Source organism: Elephantulus edwardii, unplaced genomic scaffold, assembly GCF_000299155.1.
Source record: "Elephantulus edwardii isolate Elephantulus edwardi_28Jun2011 unplaced genomic scaffold, EleEdw1.0 scaffold00044, whole genome shotgun sequence".
NCBI classification, from domain to species: domain Eukaryota; kingdom Metazoa; phylum Chordata; class Mammalia; order Macroscelidea; family Macroscelididae; genus Elephantulus; species Elephantulus edwardii.
In genome coordinates this window covers 11,510,757-11,525,943 of record NW_006399794.1, presented here as the reverse complement: position 1 = coordinate 11,525,943, position 15,187 = coordinate 11,510,757, and the positions used below count along the sequence as shown (strand labels likewise).

Genomic DNA, 15,187 nt, shown 5'->3' with positions numbered 1-15,187 from the left:
ATCTATATCATCTATATCTATATCTGTATATATCATCTCTCCTATGCATCCTATTGAGAAGGAGATTTTTAACTTTCATCTTTGTCAGTGTTCAGTAAAGTTGCCTAAACATACTGCTTGTGTATTTGTTAAAGCATCATGACCACTCATCTGTTTTTTTGTATTGTGGTGATTTCATGTTACTGTAATACTAGAATCTAATCCACTGGTGTTTAAAAGACTAATGGGGTCACCTATGGTAGATAGTTTTAAGAAAAGTTTTCTGAGCATGATAGATGGGAAGAAAGACATAAATATACACATGTTAAAAGGCCAGTGAAAATATTGAGTAAGTTTTGATTTTTCAATCTAAATCTCTGATATCATTTTGGGAAATTGAGCTTCTCATGTTGGAAGGCACTAAGATTGAGAAAAAGTTTCCTCCTCAAAGTATTGTTGCTGTTGTTGTTATTATTGTTATGTGCAATCAAGTCACCTGCGACCCAAAGCGACCTTGAAGCCTGCCATGTCCTGAGCCAGTCTTACTGATTTTGACACATCAACCCTTATTGCCCTTGCTACTGTATCAATCCATCTCATCTAGGTCTTCTTCTCCCGTGCTGTCTCTCCACAACTCTGAGCATGTTGTACTTCTCCAAGGACCGATCCCTCTTGGCCATGTTCCCAGAGTATCTGAGACAGATCTTCAAAATCCTAGTTTCCACAGAGAAACTTGGTTTCACCTTCTCCAAGACAGACCTATTTGGTTTTTATTTTTTAAAAGCGTGAAGTACACAGTTTTAGTATGAACCACAAGGAACTGCCATACATTGGATCTACTCAATGGCAACTAGTTTGGGCTTGTTATCTTCATGTAGAAGATCAGAAGTCAGTAGAAATGAGTGACATATTTGTTTTCATATGTCAAGTGTATTGTTGTTAGTTGTTATGTGCTGTCAATTTGCTTCCGACTCATAGCAACCCTATGTACAAGAGCCCTAAATCTTGCTCTATCTGTGCCAACCTCACTGTCTCTGACACACCTATTCTCATTACCCCAATCACTGAATAGATCCATCTCATTGAGGGTCTTCCTCTCCTGTGTCATCCCTTCACCCTCCCAAACATGATATCCCTATCCAATGACTGGCCCTTCCTTGCAACATGCCCAAAGTATGTCAAATGAAGCTTCAGAATCCTTGCCTCTAAGGAGCAGCCCAGTTTCACCCTCTCTAGGATGAAACTGTTTGTTCTCCTAGCAGTCCATGGTAAATTCAACACTTTTCTCCAGCACCAAAGCTCAAAGGCATCAATTCTCTATCAGCCCTAGTAACTGTCCAGCTCTCTGACGCAATTATGAAGACTATGGCCTGTATTAGGTGCACCTTAGTCTCCAACTTGACGTTGTTGCTCTTCTGTACTCTGGAGAGGTCTTTGCCAGCTGACTTTCCCAATTCATCTCTTGATTTCATGGCCGCTGGTTCCAAGAGTGTTGATTGTGGAACCAAGTAAACTAAAACTGTTAACAATCTCAATCTTTTCATTAACCATAATGATGCTGCCAGTTGGCCATTGGTGAGAATCTTTGTTTTCTTGATTTTGAGCTTCAATCCTTATTGAAGGCTGCAGTATTTGACCTTCTGCAGTGAGCTCTTCAGGTCCTCCTCAGTTTCAGCAAGCAGGGTCATGTCCTCTGCATAACGCAGGTTATCGGTGAATCTTCCTCCAATCCTTATGCCACATTCCCCCTTGTACAACCCAGTGTCCCAGATGATCTAGTCTGCATACAGATTGAAGAGGTATGGAGACAGAATACATCCCTGGAGGACACCCTTCCCAATTTTGGACCACACAGTGTCTCCTTCCTCTGTTCTGATGACTGCCTCTTGGTTTCAAGTATAGGTTTTGCATAAGCACAATCAAATATTCTGGGATTCCCATTCTTCTCAAAGTCAGCCACAGTTTGTGAGATCCACACAGTCAAAAGCCTTTGTATAGTCAGTCAATGGAACACAGATACTGGTGTACCAGAGATTTTGATACTCTCTGCTTTCTGCCAAGATCTATCTAACATTAGCTATAATATCTCTTCTAAACCCAGCCTGCACATCTGGCAGTTCTCTGTTGAAGTATTGCTCCAGTCGTTTTTTTTATAATTTTCAGCAGAATCTTGCTTGCATGTGATATTAATGATACTATTTGATATTTTCAGCACTCTGTTGGATGAAGAAATCAAGAAACAAAAGAGCTGGACGGAAAATTTCAAAGAGCAGCTTGGGATGACAAAGCAAGGTATTATAATGAAATGTGTAAAGAGCTGGAGTCAGAAAATCAAAAGTGCCAAACTCACTCGACATTTCTTAAGCTGAATGAATTGAAAAACAAATTCAAGTCAAGAGTGGCAATACTTAAGGATGCTTTGGGCAGAATGTTAAATGATCTAAGAAGCATTAAAAGAAGATAGAAGGAGTATAAAGAGTCACTGTACCAGAAGGAATTGGCTAACAGAAGAATTTAATGAAACATCATATGAGCAAGAGCCTGTGGTGATGATGGAGAAAGTTCAAGCTGCTTTGAAAGAATTGGCAAAAAACAAGGCCCCAGGCTGCTCTGGTTGTGCTCACTCAGTTGTGCCAAGAAATCGGGAAGCAAGCAAGCCACCTGGCCAACTGACTGGAAGAGAATGATATTTGTTCCCATTTCATGTCAAGTATAAATTGTAAAAATTGTGTGTTTGAATCTCATTGGCTTTTATGTACCTATATTTGGCTTGATTTTCTACTCTCTGAGCAGAAACTAGAAGTTTGTCAGAAATCTCTGTGGACTCAATCCCAGTGATTTGACCAACATTGGAATTAGAATGTAAATTATTATTAGAATTTTCCCTCAGGGGCTAGAAGTCTAATATAAACTTATCTTCTAAGCGTTGCTCAGAAAGAAGACTTGGTGCTCTGCTACTTGTTGTTTTCTGTAAATTTAATTTGTGTGTGTGAAAGAATAGGCAAATTCATTGCTGAATTTTAGTGAGTATGTATTACAGTCAATGAAGAGAGACATGAGATAAAGATATATGAAATAAACATAGCCAAGATGAACCAAGCAGGAAAAGAATTCTATTTTTAAGATTGCTAAGATTATGCTTAAATGTTAATAATGCATAAATACGTGTAAGAAAGCCTGTGGAAGTTACCAGGTATCTTTTTAAGCTTTGTCTTGAATGAAATGAACTTTTATTACAACAGAAAGGAAGGAGGCCAGTAGAGAACTACCCTTTTTTTATTTAACATTGGAAAACTTTTTATTGGGATCAAAAAGCCTTTCTTTTGAATTTTAAAGTTGATGGGTGCTAATATTTAACCTCAACTCAAGGAAAAGATATTCAAGAGTAAGTCTCTTCATCTTTATCTTGAGTGACTCAGTTCTTTCACTATCATTTTGGAGGTGTTACTTAAGTATCTTTGTCATTCCTTTCAGACTACTGAAGAAGGTTTTGTTTGTGGGTTGGTTTTTTTTCTATTGAGTTGTAGTTTTCCCAGAGAGTTATGAAAAAGGTTTTTCCTAGTCTACGTATTATCCAAGGCCTTCAGGATTGTCCCAAACACATACTTTTCCTTTCATGTTGACTCTACAGCCAGAGCATCATTTAAATATTCTCCTGGAGTACCAGATGTGCTATATAAGTGAGCAAAAGTATGCAGATGACTTTACTCAATCTTACTCTCCTTGCCCCCCCAACTGGTAGCTCTTCAGCTTGTAAGTAAAAAACAGTGACTTCTTACCGTCTCACAAAGAGTTGGGAGAACATTTTTGTCTCTCTCACACAGTCTGTTTCTGTGACTTAGAGAGCATCCTAAGCTTGGGTCAGAGTTTATACACGTTTGTCTCTATGACAATCAATAATGAAGAGGAGTCATTGTGAGAAATTATGCATTTTGTGATTGTAGAAGTGACTATGAGTCTTAATGTGGTTTATTTACATAGTAGATTACTTATAGACATATTTTATTTCTTCTGCAGGGTATTAACTTAGCCTCAATGCATATGTTGTTTGTGTTTTTTTTTTTAAATGCATAGTTTTGATGTTTCCAATATCACTCACCGAAGTGTAGATTTCCATTTGTAAGTAAATCTTATTGTTGTTGTTCTTAAGTATCTTCCAGTCAGGACAGACTTATAGCTGACCCTCCAGGGCATGTTCCAAGGCAGTAAGTCACTGGGATGGGAGGAGATTGCCCATCTTGTGCTTGTGGAGCAATTGGTGGCTTGAAACCGCATGTCTTTGGGTTGGCAGCCCAGCTCCCTACTACTAGACTGCCAGAGCTCCCCAAATGACTCTTAGTGCTTCCAACGTAAGTGGCAAACTTTGGATGCTAGAAATATACTTTAAATTTTCTGTGAGCCTTTCTTGTTTGACAGTAAAACTAGAGAGTGATTCAGTGGATACTCTGAATTAGTACATGATCTGACTCTGGTGGACTAGGGGTAAGAAAAGGTTCTTCTATTACCTTTTTACCAAAGACTGACAATCTTCTCTGAAAACTTGCTGGAGGGTCAGCTAGGAATCAGTTTCAACAGGACAGCACACAAAAATAACAGGGAAAGGGTAAGTAGAGCTTCAGTAAAGATCCAGTCATGTAGAAATGAAACGTTTTAGTCTATACTAAAATAGTAAGCTGGAAGTTGATATACCATCTCTTCCCTTCATCTTTTGCTCTCTTCCTCCTATCCTCCTCTACTACTATTCTTCTCCTCCTCTTTCTCTTTCTTTTCTCTCACTCTTACCCCTACAGGATGAGCAACTTGATCTTTGTGGACCAATGACAGGATGATACCCCTCAACAATAGCATTTTTCACCCAGCCACGTTTTTCCTCCTGGGAATTCCAGGTCTAGAAGGGATCCATTCCTGGATCTCACTGCCATTCTGTTCTGTCTACCTTGTGGCATTTTTAGGCAATGTCACAATTCTCCTAGTAATCAAGACAGAGAAGACCCTTCGGGAGCCCATGTTCTACTTTCTAGCTATTCTTTCGACAATTGATTTAGCTCTTTCTACTACATCTGTACCTCGCATGCTTGGCATCTTCTGGTTTGATGCTCATGAGATTAACTTTGGATCTTGCGTGCTTCAGATGTTTTTGATACATGCTTTCACTGGTATGGAAGCAGAAGTTTTACTGGCCATGGCCTTTGATCGTTATGTGGCCATCTGTGCTCCACTACATTACACAACCATCTTGACAGCTCGTGTACTGTTGGGGATCAGTATGTGCATTGTCATTCGTCCAGTGCTGTTTACACTTCCCCTGATTTATCTTATTTACCGCTTGCCCTTTTGCCAAGATCATGCAATAGCCCATTCTTACTGTGAGCACATGGGAATTGCAAAATTATCATGTGGAAACATCCGTGTCAATGGTATCTATGGGCTCTTTGTAGTTTCACTCTTTGTCTTGAACTTAGTCCTTATTGGCATTTCCTATGTCTATATTCTCCGTGCTGTATTCCGTCTCCCATCCCAGGATGCTCGAATAAAAGCTCTAAGTACCTGTGGCTCTCATGTTGGAGTCATCTGTGTTTTCTACATCCCCTCAGTCTTCTCTTTTCTTACTCACCGATTTGGACACAAGATACCACGCTATATTCACATACTTATTGCCAACCTCTATTTGGTTATCCCACCTTCACTTAACCCCATAATTTATGGAGTGAGGACTAAACAGATACGTGAGCGTGTATTCCATGTTTTCACTAAAATATAGTACTCCTACCACCTGACTCATCATTATTCATTATTGAGAGATGCTTTGCCTCACATACATACTTTGAGCATGTTGCTAGGAGGTGCTATTCTTTGAGAAGGACATGATGCTGAGAAGGTTTGTGGGTCAGTGAAGAAGAGGAAGACCCTCTACCAGGTGTATTGACACGGTGACTGCTACAATTGGTTCTTAATGCCAAGAAGTGTAAGGATGGCACAGGCTAGAACAGGGTTCAGATTTTTTGCTCATACGGTCACTATTCATTTTACTCAACTCAACGGCACCTAACAACAACCGCCTTACAAAGAATTTTGATGTAGCAAGGACTGTTGCTGTTAAAAATGTGGCTCTTAATCTTAACCTTACTGCTGCAAATTGATGGCATATATAATTTATTCCTGATTGATGATTAAGGGATTCGGAGACTTGAAGAAAAGTCATTGTATTTCAAGTTAAAAGGCTAACTGACTATTATGGAAAAAAGTAGCTTCTATATGCATGACTTCACTTAGAGTTCTTAAGAAAATGATAACTGTCAAATTCATTCCAGCTTTTGACCATCCCAGTGCGTACAAAACAGAACTGTATCAGGTCTTCCTTCTGCAGTGCCACTGGATGAGTTTGCACTGCTAACATTTCACTCAGAAGACAAGAAAAAACCATGTGTGACACTCAGGAACCATTTAATAGCATAAGGTTACTTCTTTTATCGAGAAAGAAGTTAATATAGAAGGTCTTTTATGCTGCATAATTACAGATATATGGCATTGGGTATTTCAACCCTGTGTTTCACATGCACTCATTTAATTTCTCATTCAACATGTCTGTGATGCTTCATTGGGGATGAAAAATCAATGAACCATAATAATAATTTAATCTGTGAAGGTTATATTCAGTTATACTCATAAAAATACTAAGTTCAGATATTTGAAATAAAACAAACAAAAAAATTTACTGTTAAACTTACAGAGTGTATAAAAATATCTGCCAGACGCTGAAGATTTAGCCAAATAATAGCTCAAAGAAAACAAGTAAGAACTCTATTATATGATTACCACTCTGTATTCAAGCCTATAACTTAAACGTAGCAGGATCTTGCTGCAATAGAATTGAGTATAATCATCTATGTGATGTATTTATATAATGTGTGCTGCTTTAACTTATTCACTCGTTCAGTATATTTCTTCAATTCGTATTTTATCCCCACATACTCTATCTTCAGCTCTAAGGTCTCTCAGTCCAAAATCATGATGTCTTCAATAGCTCCATGGATTTTAATGTAGAAGCTGTCAGACCAAGTTGTGAATATCTACTTTTCACAAGCTGAAGAACTTAAAATGTATTTAATACTGGAATTTCCAAAGGCCCAAGGAAGGGTTTTTCTTAAGATAATTTTATCATATTGCTTTACACTACTTAAAATAGTAATCATTTTGCCTATTTCAGATTCTTAAATTTTAAAATTACCTAAAGTAAAAATATAACATTAACTTTGTTATTACTATTCAGAGTTAATATTTTTTTCCTTTATTTCAAATACATGTTTTAATAAGTGTATCTAACATTAAATCTGACATAGACATCTTACATTGCCTCAACCCTGTCTCTATACTTTTTATCATGGGTACAGATATGTTTTTTGAAAATCAAAAATTAAAGTTATAGTTTTATATCTGATCACAATACTTTTATTAGACCATTTTTTATTGGTATGTGGAAAAAAATATATTGTGCGTTGTTATATAACACTGGTAAGATTTATAATTACTGTTGTTAGTTGCCATAAAATCTACACTAATGGTTACTTAACAGGTAACAGAATAAACATTACCCAGTTCTATGATTTTTGCAGTTATTAACCATATTTCATTTTATAGCTATCATAAAGGATTATTCTTATTTTTCTATTAGCTTAACCATAGTTGAAGCTTCTTTCTTGACAATGTACTTAAATAAGATGGAGTCTTAGTGACCACTTTAAGGAATTTTCTGGCTTTATTTCTTGCTAGACAGGTTTATTATTTTTTTTTCTGGCACTTTATATACTAGTCTTCATATTCATATATGTTTGTTGTTGTTATTGTTATATGTCACGGAACTGCATGTGCACATGGTTTGAATCCTGCTCTATCTTGAGCCAAACTCATCGTCTCTGACACACCTACCCCAATTACCCCAGTCACTGAGTCAATTCATCTCATTCAGAATCTTCCTCTCCTGCTCTCACCCTCCACACTCCCAAGCATGGTGTCCCTCTCCAAGGACTGGAACCTCTTTGCAACATGCCCAAAATATGTCAGGTGAAGCTTCAAAATCCTTGCCTCCAAGGAACAGCCTGGTTTCACCCTCTCCAGGATGAACCTACTAGTTCTCTTAGCAGTTCATGGTATATGCAATACTCTCTCCAGCCACAGAACTCAAAGTCGTCAATTCTTCTGTCATCTTCAGTAATTGTCCAGCTCTCTGATGCACATCAAGTAATTGTGAAAACCATGGCCTGTATCAGGCACACCTTAGTCTCAAGACTGACTTTGTTGCTCTTCAGTACTCTGCTGAGGTCCCCGACAAAAGACTTTCCCAACGCAATTAATCTTTTTATCCTGGATGCTGGTACCAAGAGTGTTGATTATGGAACCAAGCAAATGATAGCTGTTAACAATCACAGTCTCTTTATCATCTATCATGATGCTGCCACTTGTCCCAGTGGTGGGAATGTTTTCTTGATGTTTAGCTTCAATCCACATTTAAGACTACTTTTGACCTTCTGCAGCAAATGCCTTAGGTCTGCAAGCAAGGTTATGTCATCTACATAACATATGATGAGTCTTCCTCCAATTCTGATATCACATTCTTCCTCATAGAGTCCAGCCTTCCAGATGATCTGTTCCACATATAGATTGAAATGATATGAAGATACACTTCTCTTGGCATACACCTTTCCTGATTTTGAACCATGCAGAGTTCCCTTGCTCTGAGAATTATGACGCGAAACCGTAATAATATGTACTTCATGCTTACTAGGATGGTTAAAAAGGACTCTGTCAGTACAGCAATTAAAACACTTGCTGACTGGAAAATTGGTGTTTGAACCTATGAGCTATTATGAATGAGAAATAATTCTGTTTTCCCCATAAAGATTTATACCCTTGGAGATAGTATGGAATAGTGGTATGCTCTGCTGTAGGGTTACTTTGAGTTGGAATAGATTTGCCAAAAGTGGGGAAAGATGACTAAAATTGAAAAGACAGACAATTGCAAGTTATGGCTACAATGCGGTTAACTGGAACCCTTATTGATTCATTGTTGGTGTGGTTGCATAGCTTTTGGAAGTTACTCAGTGTTAAATCTAGATGCTCATCTAATTGAATATTTATATATGTGTGTGTGTGTGTGTGTGTGTGTGTATTGTGTGTATGTGTATTAAGTGTGTGTGTGTATACACACACACACACACATATATATACACACACACAGTTGTCAGATACTGCTGAGTCATAATCAACCCATAGCTGGCTCTGCAGATGGTGTTTAGAGGAAATAAATCACATCAGAGGAGACTGTCCAGCCTTCTTTGCAGAACAGCTGATGGACTCAAACTGTGTGCCTCTGAGTTGACAGTGCATCTTTCTTTTCTACTAGGCCACCAGAGCTCCCTTTGTGTACGTGTGTGTATTTTTTTTGTATGTGAAGATAATTTAAACTTATGTACACATACAAATTATACAAATATTTAAAGCAGCATTTTTAATAACAGTTCCAATGTGAAAAGACAACTGATAAGTAGATAAATATATAAAAGTATTTTAACTATACAATAAAATACTATTTGGTTATAAAAGGAAGGTATTATTGATACATGTAGTTGTTGTTATGAGCTATCGAGTCGCCTGAGACTCAGAGTGACCCTATGTACAACAGCCCTAAATCATGCTCTATCCTGTGCCAATCTTACTGTCTCGACACACCTAGCCCCATTATCTCAGTCACTGAATCCATTCGTCTCATCGAGCGTTTTCCTCTCTTGTGCTGTTCCTCCACCCTCCCAAGCATGACTTCCCTCTCCAAAGACTGGTCCCTTTTTACAACATATCCAAAGTATGTTAGACAAAACTTTAGAATCATTGCCTCCAAGGAGCAGCCTGGTCTCACCCTCTCTAAGATGAATCTGTTTGTTCTTCTAGAAGTCCATGGTATATTAAGTAGTCTTCTTCAACACCACAGCTCATAGGCATCAGTTCTCCTTCTATCATTTTTATTCATGGTCCAGCTTTATGATGCCAGACAAGTAATTTCGAAGACTATGGCCGGGATCAGGCACATCTTAGTTTTCAGACTGACATTATTGTTGCTCTTCAGTGCTTTGGAGAGGTCTCTGACAGCAGATTTCCAAGTGCAATTCATCTTTTCATTTCCTGGCTGCTAATGCTAAGAGTTTTGATTGTGGAGCCAAACAAACTAAAGGTGTTAGCAATTTCTTCTCCACCTATCATTATGCTGCCAATTGGCTCAGTGGTGAGAATCTTTTTTATGCTGAGCTTGAATCTATATTGAAGACTGTAGTCCTTGACCTTCTGAAGCAAGTGCTTCAGGTCCTCCTCAGTTTCAGCAAGCAGGGTTGTGTCATCTGCATAACACAGATTGTTGATGAGTCTTCCTTCAATCTAGATGCCACATTCCTCCTCATAGAGCTTGGTCTCCCAGATAATCTTTTCTGCATTAGATTGTAAAGGTATACATGCCATAATACAAGTGGACCTCAAAGCAAAATATATAATTCAGATGCATACTCTATTTTATTTATATTAATTAGTCCCCATACACAAATCCGTAGAAGTGGACATAGACTACTGGCTACTATAATCTGCAGAGATGGGGAATTGTCAGTGATGGTCAAAAGATCTTTCTTCTTTTTGATTGATGAGTGTGTTCTGGAAATATGTGGTTATGGCTGCACAACGATGTGAATATTAAACATCTGCATTATACACAATAGGAGGATAGATTTAATTGTATATGAATTGTTAATAAAGCTGTTATTTAAAAAATAATTCTAACTGTACAATTTTATTCATCCATAGCTGTTATTTATATCAGAGCCAGCTCTAACTCATAGTGACATTGTGTACAACAGAACAACATACTGCCCTATGCTGTGTCATCCTCACAGCTGCTGCAGTGCTTAAGCCCATTGTTGCATACTGGACGAATTCATCTTGCTGCTGTTTTAAAACTGACATGCAGTGACTGCAAGGAGATTATTGTTTTGTCATTGGGTAGAGATGGACAGGAGTAAAGAATTAGAAAAGAATATCAGACAGAACTCTCTAGGTCCCATTTTTGCTGAGGATAGGTTTTTTTGTTTGATTGTTTTCCTGATTCACGGTTCAGTGGTTGTCCAGCTGTGAGTCCCTCATTCCTGCCGCTCACGGTTCCACTGCTCCGGGGTCAGAGTCTTCTGTTCAAAGGCATGGATGTGCGGGAGCTCTTCTGCTAGTCATGAGTTCACCAGCCGGTGTCTCTGGAGCATCGGCTTCCCCTCGAACTTGGGGGACACCATCAGGACTCGGAAGCTGGACGCGCAACGGTTCAGAGTTGTGTCCTCCACCTCCACGTGCTCCGCTTCCAGGTCCTGCTGCAGCTTCTCCCGGAGATAATCAGCGCTGAGATCCATTGCTGCAGCCCAGAGTGGGCGGCAGCCTGGGGGACCGCAGCCCAGAGCGGACCTGGCCACTGAAGATAGTTTTTATATTGGTCAATGAATCAAAGGGAATCTTAACCAGAATCTCTGCCTGGTAGTAAGAAGAAAGATTGGAATTGATAGAATTTTCCAAATAGCATCAATTCGAACCATGACTCTGCAAAACAGACAACCGACCAAAAGTGAATTCTTCCATAGGAATTTCTTGGATAATAAGTCATTCAGTGATCACTAGATTTAAATATATATATATATGTAGTTCCTGTCATTTGTTACAACTACAAGGTAGTGATAGTAAGATCTTCAGGTGAGTGAGAAAATGAAGTTAGAAGGGAACTTCAACTCAACGTGCACAGAAAACAGACACCAATGGTGTAAGTAGGAAACTAAGAACACTTGAGAATGATCTTACAGTTTTGTGCATCAGTAGATCAATTTGTCTCACTGGGGATCTTCCTCTCTTTCACTGACCCTATGTCTTTGCAAGCATGATGTCCCTTTCCAAGGAACATCACCTGCCTCATCTTAGTTTCCAGAGATTGATGTATATTTTAAATTACTAGTCATATTTACTATTGATGCCTTGGGTGGAAAAAAAAAATCATGCTTGGAAAGGTGTAGCTGTCTGCAAAGGAGAAGTTCTCAGCAAGATGGATTGACAGTGTGACTTTCGCAGTGGGGTCTAGTGTGTCAGAGATGATGAGGATGGCACAGGATAGGGTAGAGTTCAGGTCGGCTGTTCTTAGGGTTATTATGAGTAGTATTCAACTTGATGGCACCTAACAACAAAGATCAATGAACAGTTGATATTACAAGTAAGTTATTTTTTCCTCCCTGAAGAGCATTAAAAACAGTTGCAACAGTACATTGACAGAAACTGTAAGAATCTCAAGCCAGATTCTGAAGAAGATGTATAACAAGGAGTATCACAGCTGATATCAGATGGACCTTGGCTGAAAGCAGAGAATAGAAGAAAGGTATTGATCTGTATTTTACTGAGAAAAGACATTTGACTGTGTTCATCATAACAAATTACAATTAAAATATAAAGAATACTCATTCAGTGATAAGAGCTTGTACGTAGACCAAGAAGCTGTTGTTGGAACAAGATAAAACAAGGGTATATGATGTGGTATAAAATCATGAAAAAGTCAGGTTTCTTTCTACCAAAGTTTATTTGTCAAGCATTAGTAAAAGTGTTGAACTTGGAAATTTAGAGATCCAGGAAAGAATGAGTAACAATGAGGTAGTAATTTTGTGTGACATATAATTGAATATTGAGTGTATACAACAGTAACCATTACATAAGTAAGAAGTAAAATACAAATCACTATAAAATTTTAGAAAGCAGACAAATGGATTAAAATTGTTCTTAGATCATTTAATTATCAGAAATTGGTGGTGGTTGTTGTTATGTACTATTGAGTTAGAACTGACCTACAGTTGACCTTCTAACAGGTTTTCAGAGGCAGTAAATTACATGAGAGGAGATTGGTTATCTTTCTTCCATCGAGTAGTTTGTGGATTCAAACCACATACTTTTGGGCTGGCATCAGACCCTCTTATCACTAGGCTACCAGAACTCTAATTGATATTAGACTTTGACAAATTATGTTATTGTTATGACAAATATTGAATTATATATCAAATCAAAGCAAATCAAATCTAGCAGCACCAATAAGAAAAATGTCAGAGCAGAAAATAATTTTTACTATAATGGTGCACAGGTAACAGTGAATAACAGAAAATAAATAAATGTAAATATAACCTTATTCATAAAACAGAAGACCAAAAGTTAGCACCACAAACACCCATAGAGTATATTATCTGAAATAGCCTATTTAAAAGACTAAAATCATTAAATTGTTCTAAATAGAAATATAATACTTATTGTAGGAGGAGACAAAATTAATTAAAAATGTAAAATAAAAAATTAGATGTTTATAAGTCAATATCATTAATGAATCTGTAATTCTCAATAACATCACAAAGTTGTAAAATCATAATTGTATTATAACTGCCTTACATTTCAAGAAAATAGGCACTAAAAGATTACTTAAATGATGTTGAAAGAGGAAAAATCTTAAAGGTATAACAGTTATCCCAGCTACAATGTGCACATTAAAATTAGTTCATTCCAAAACACAAAAAAGCATTGCAGAGGATTCAATATAAAACTATGATTTTTCAGATTTGTCCCTTAAAATCTTTAGGAAATTTATTTGCAACCTCAAGCTAGAAATTAGGCTGAAATGTCATTGTGTAAGCTATTGGGCATTATTTAACAAATGAGCTAGGATTTATTTGATATTAATAACTTATGTATCATATTAGCTGAATAATATCCTTCTCTTACATAATGTAACATACTATTGGGTTAGTGTCAACTTCTCCAACTCTGCCAGGCGGCTATAAAAGTGCATTGCAAAGAATAAAATGGCAAAAAAATATAATTGAGACTATGAAAGGAGAACCAGTAGAAATAATAAGAAAAGTGGCTGCAAAAACATTTAGAAATTTGATTCACTGGAAAAAAATTACAGACCAATCATAAATTTTTCTTCAGTAAAAAAATATATATCTTCTAGGAAAGCATTTCTTTCCTGAAGCTTCCTAAAACTACCTACTGAATTGTTTCTATATTAGGTGCTCCACTTCACTTTTTTCTTATTTCTGCAATAATATTTTCCTCACACGGCAATAGATCTTTTTGACTCTAACTCCGTATATAAAAGGGTTAAGCATGGGCGGCACAACAACATAAAAATTGGCTAAAAGTATGTGAATATAGCGTGGGACTTGGCGACCCAAGCAATATAGCATGAAAGATAAGAGAGCTGGTGTATAGAAGGCAAGAATTACAAATACATGTGAGCCGCATGTACTGAGAGCCTTGAGCTTAGCTTCACGGGAAGGGAGACGGAAAACAGCACTGAGTATCTGGACATAAGAAATACCAATGGCTACAATGTCAAAGACTAGATTAAAAATGGCACATAAACCATAAATAACATTGACTTTGATATTGGAACAAGATAAATGAACAATACTCATATATTCACAGTAGGTGTGAGGGATAACATGATTCTTACAAAAAGGCAATCGTATAATAAGAAATAGAAATGGAAACACAAAAATAAATGACCTGACTAGGACTCCAAGGCCAATCCCAGAAACCACCTTGTTAGTGAGAATGGTGCTATATCGCAGGGGATTGCAGATGGCCACATAGCGGTCATAAGCCATTGCCAAGAGGACTGCTGATTCCATAAGTGTGAAGTTGTGAATGAAAAACATCTGTGTGAGGCAGGAATCAAATAATATCTCTCTGAGGTTGAACCAGAAGATACCAAGCATTTTAGGGATGGTAGCTGTGGAGAGACCCAAGTCAATGGAGGCCAACATGGCCAGAAAGTAGAACATAGGCTGGTGCAGGCTGCTTTCTGTCTGAATCACAAACAGAATGGTGAAGTTCCCTAGGAGTGCAATCACATATACAGCACAGAATAGAAAGCCAATCCAGATGTGTAGCATTTCCATTCCTGGGATCCCCAGCAGTTGGAAAGATGTGGGGTGGAATTCTGTGTCATTGGTGGAGAACATTCTATATGGCAATACATACGTATGCAATTTTTAGAATAATGTGCTCACTCAGTCTGCAGGGAATCAGATAGACTGCAGAAATAGAAATATGAAGAGATATCATAAGAACATCATAATATTTTATACATCCTCTTTTGCAAACAATT

The 15,187-nt window shown here is 37.6% G+C and overlaps 2 protein-coding genes and 1 pseudogene across 2 annotated transcripts; 1 reads left to right on the top strand and 2 right to left on the bottom strand.

Moving 5' to 3' along the window:
* The first annotated feature begins 4,804 nt into the window (after positions 1-4,804).
* LOC102852472 (olfactory receptor 52J3-like) lies at positions 4,805-5,740 on the top strand. Its single transcript, XM_006885688.1, has one exon. It carries the CDS (start codon positions 4,805-4,807, stop codon positions 5,738-5,740), a length of 936 nt encoding a protein of 311 aa, XP_006885750.1.
* Positions 5,741-11,150: 5,410 nt separating this feature from the next.
* On the bottom strand, positions 11,151-11,411 carry LOC102860612 (annotated as a pseudogene).
* A 2,694-nt stretch (positions 11,412-14,105) lies between these two features.
* On the bottom strand, positions 14,106-15,041 carry LOC102860201 (olfactory receptor 52E2-like). The gene has a single exon (XM_006885514.1). It carries the CDS (start codon positions 15,039-15,041, stop codon positions 14,106-14,108), a length of 936 nt encoding a protein of 311 aa, XP_006885576.1.
* Between the last annotated feature and the right edge of the window lie 146 nt (positions 15,042-15,187).